The 2,647-nt window shown below is 39.8% G+C and overlaps 1 protein-coding gene across 1 annotated transcript; it reads right to left on the bottom strand.

The window, feature by feature from the left end:
* Positions 1-813: 813 nt before the first annotated feature.
* LOC134796823 (cytochrome P450 6B5-like) lies at positions 814-2,384 on the bottom strand. The gene has a single exon (XM_063769037.1). It carries the CDS (start codon positions 2,341-2,343, stop codon positions 832-834), a length of 1,512 nt encoding a protein of 503 aa, XP_063625107.1. The 5' UTR covers positions 2,344-2,384; the 3' UTR covers positions 814-831.
* Between the last annotated feature and the right edge of the window lie 263 nt (positions 2,385-2,647).

Raw genomic sequence — 2,647 nt, forward strand, 5'->3', positions numbered from 1 at the left:
TGTTATATATTTGTGATCTACTCACAAAGCCCTTTCATTTGGTACCCCACATGGTATGTTAAAAAAAAAGTTTGTACTGCCGAATTTATGACATCACAGCAACTACCCCCACCACTTTCGCGCTTGTCATCTCATATATTTGGGTTCAAAGCATTACACTGAATGCATCGATACCATATTCACCCATATCCGAGACGAATAAGCGAAAATCGATTTCTAGAAGACTTTTCTAGGAATTAAGTTAAAATCTAATAGTTTTCCTGAACCGTGATAAATGAAAATTACTTCTCCGTACAGTAAGAAATTGTAAAACCTGCCTTTTGTATATTACACGTTACCTTAGCGAAATATGCCTGAAACTGAATTGCGGTATATTGAATAGTTGAGATATCAAACTGGATACAAAATTAATACAAAAATTCACAAGCCTGTTTTCTGAGCGAATGTGTACACGGAAACGTTATCCCTTCAGACTTCCGTTGAGCGTATCGTTCTCCTAATCTCCTCGGAGCTGCGCATCAATTATCGAAGCAATTCCCCCAATTCCACCCAATTCCGAGAGGGCGCGTGTAATGCGAGTGTGATTGTCGCGCCTAAGCCGATATCTGTGAGTCCTAGACATCAAAACAATACGAGATACAGGATGCCAGTATGCCTGTTATGGTCGCGCTGTATTTTCTTGTCACCGTGACTATCACGTTGTAACAAGTGCCGTAAAACCTCCCAAATATAATTATTCTAGTACTAAAACTATGGTCGATAAGTTCAATGAGTCATTAAATATCAATACCAATGTTATTCTTATACTTTATTACATAAAAATTCAAAGTTTCAATGCCTAGGCACCAACTTCATCCTGATTCCTCCAATGGGGAACGCCACGAGGTTGTACGTATTAAACCGGAACTCGCGGGACGTGTTCTCCGTTGGCACCACTCTAAACCTGCTGAGCAGCTTTGCCATCATCAAGCGTATCTGTAGCTTCGCAAACCTGGCCCCGATACAGTTCCTCGGTCCAATACCGAAGGGAAGATATACTGCTGGATGTGTCTTAGCCACATTTTCTGGACTGAACCTGTCTGGATCAAATTTCAACGGATCAGGCCAATACTTTTCATCACAGTGGAAAGCAATATTAGGAATAATAGCTGTTAGTCCTTTTTGAAGAGTTACATCGGTTCCTGGGACTTTGTAGTCTTCAGCAGCGACCCGAAGAGTAGGGTCTCCAACCGCGTGCAAGCGAAGAGTCTCATGAAAAACTCTATCAAAATATGTTAAATCCTTTAGCGCTTCGTAAGTTATTTCACCGCCGTATCGATCGAAGACTTCTTCAATTTCAGCAGCCACTCTCTCCTGAATCTCCAGGTTTAAAGCAAGGCGGTAAAGCATGTATGACATTGTGGTCGCAGATGTTTCATACCCTCCAGCGTAAAAGACAAAAGCCTGGGCAGCCATTAAATCTTCCGTTATTTCTAATCTGTCCGCGTCCTTGCCTTCCAATCGTTTACTTCCCTGTACTGTATTTGCTTGTTTCATCTCTAATAGTAAATCCATGAAATCATTTCTGTTTGTTGGTACCCCGTTCCTTGCAGCAGTTACTTGAGCTACGAGCCCTTTAAAAAAATCTACTAGTTCATCTGGAAAAGCTGAAACACCAAATTTCCATCCAGGGTACAGTAATATTAATTCATAGGCGTGAGAGAGAGCTAATAATTTTTCATTAATTTTTTTTATGGCTTCTATGGTAGCACTCTTTTCGGTCGGGTCCAAATCTAGACCAAACGCACAAGCTGCTATAGATCCCATAGTGAAGTTGCCCATGATTTCATAAACTTCTTGTTCAGGTTGCATTTGGACTAACCCTTCAATGTGCCTCAAAACTTTTTCACTATTCTGGTTCATCAAACACACCATATTTTTCAATTTACCTGAAGTGAACAGTGGCGTGAATTTGTTCCTCAATATTCTCCACGTCTTCGCATCAGCATGGAAAATGTTACTACCCATTTTTTTATCGGTAAAACGTATACCACGATCCACGAAATTTTCAAAATCTTTAATCAAGACATGCTTTACAATGTCTGGGTCTCGGATCAAGAGGCATGGTGACGCCATTCTGTAAATTCCAACTACTTTATGGTCTGGAAAATCCTGGTAAATTTTTTCCATGACGAATGCTGCATGTGTGCGACGTAAAGCGGACTCCATTATGTTCCCAAACAGAGGAACGGGCGCGGGTCCCGGGACATTCCGGTCCCTCCAGTAGTTAAAGGTGCGAGTGAAATGAAGATATAACAAATAGGCCACAGTGGACAGACCTAATAGAATATAGGCTAGAGCCATGTCTATTGGTCTATCGACGTATGAATCTCAGAATGAACTAATTAAAAATTGTCATTCAGTCTTAAAGTCTGATGTTGGATACATTTGTGTCAATAGCTATGTTGCCTATATTAATTGCATTAAAAGCAAATAGTCGTAGTCGTAAACAAATGTATTGTATTAAAAATATTATGAACATGATGTCACCTTATATGTAAACCGTGTCCATGTGTCTGTAATATCGTTTTCTTTTGTCTTTTTTTGTCAATAAACCAGCTGTAATTTTTGTAACAAACTATGTCAAAGCACTGGAAAAAAATAACAA

Source organism: Cydia splendana, chromosome 14, assembly GCF_910591565.1.
Source record: "Cydia splendana chromosome 14, ilCydSple1.2, whole genome shotgun sequence".
Lineage (NCBI taxonomy): Eukaryota > Metazoa > Arthropoda > Insecta > Lepidoptera > Tortricidae > Cydia > Cydia splendana.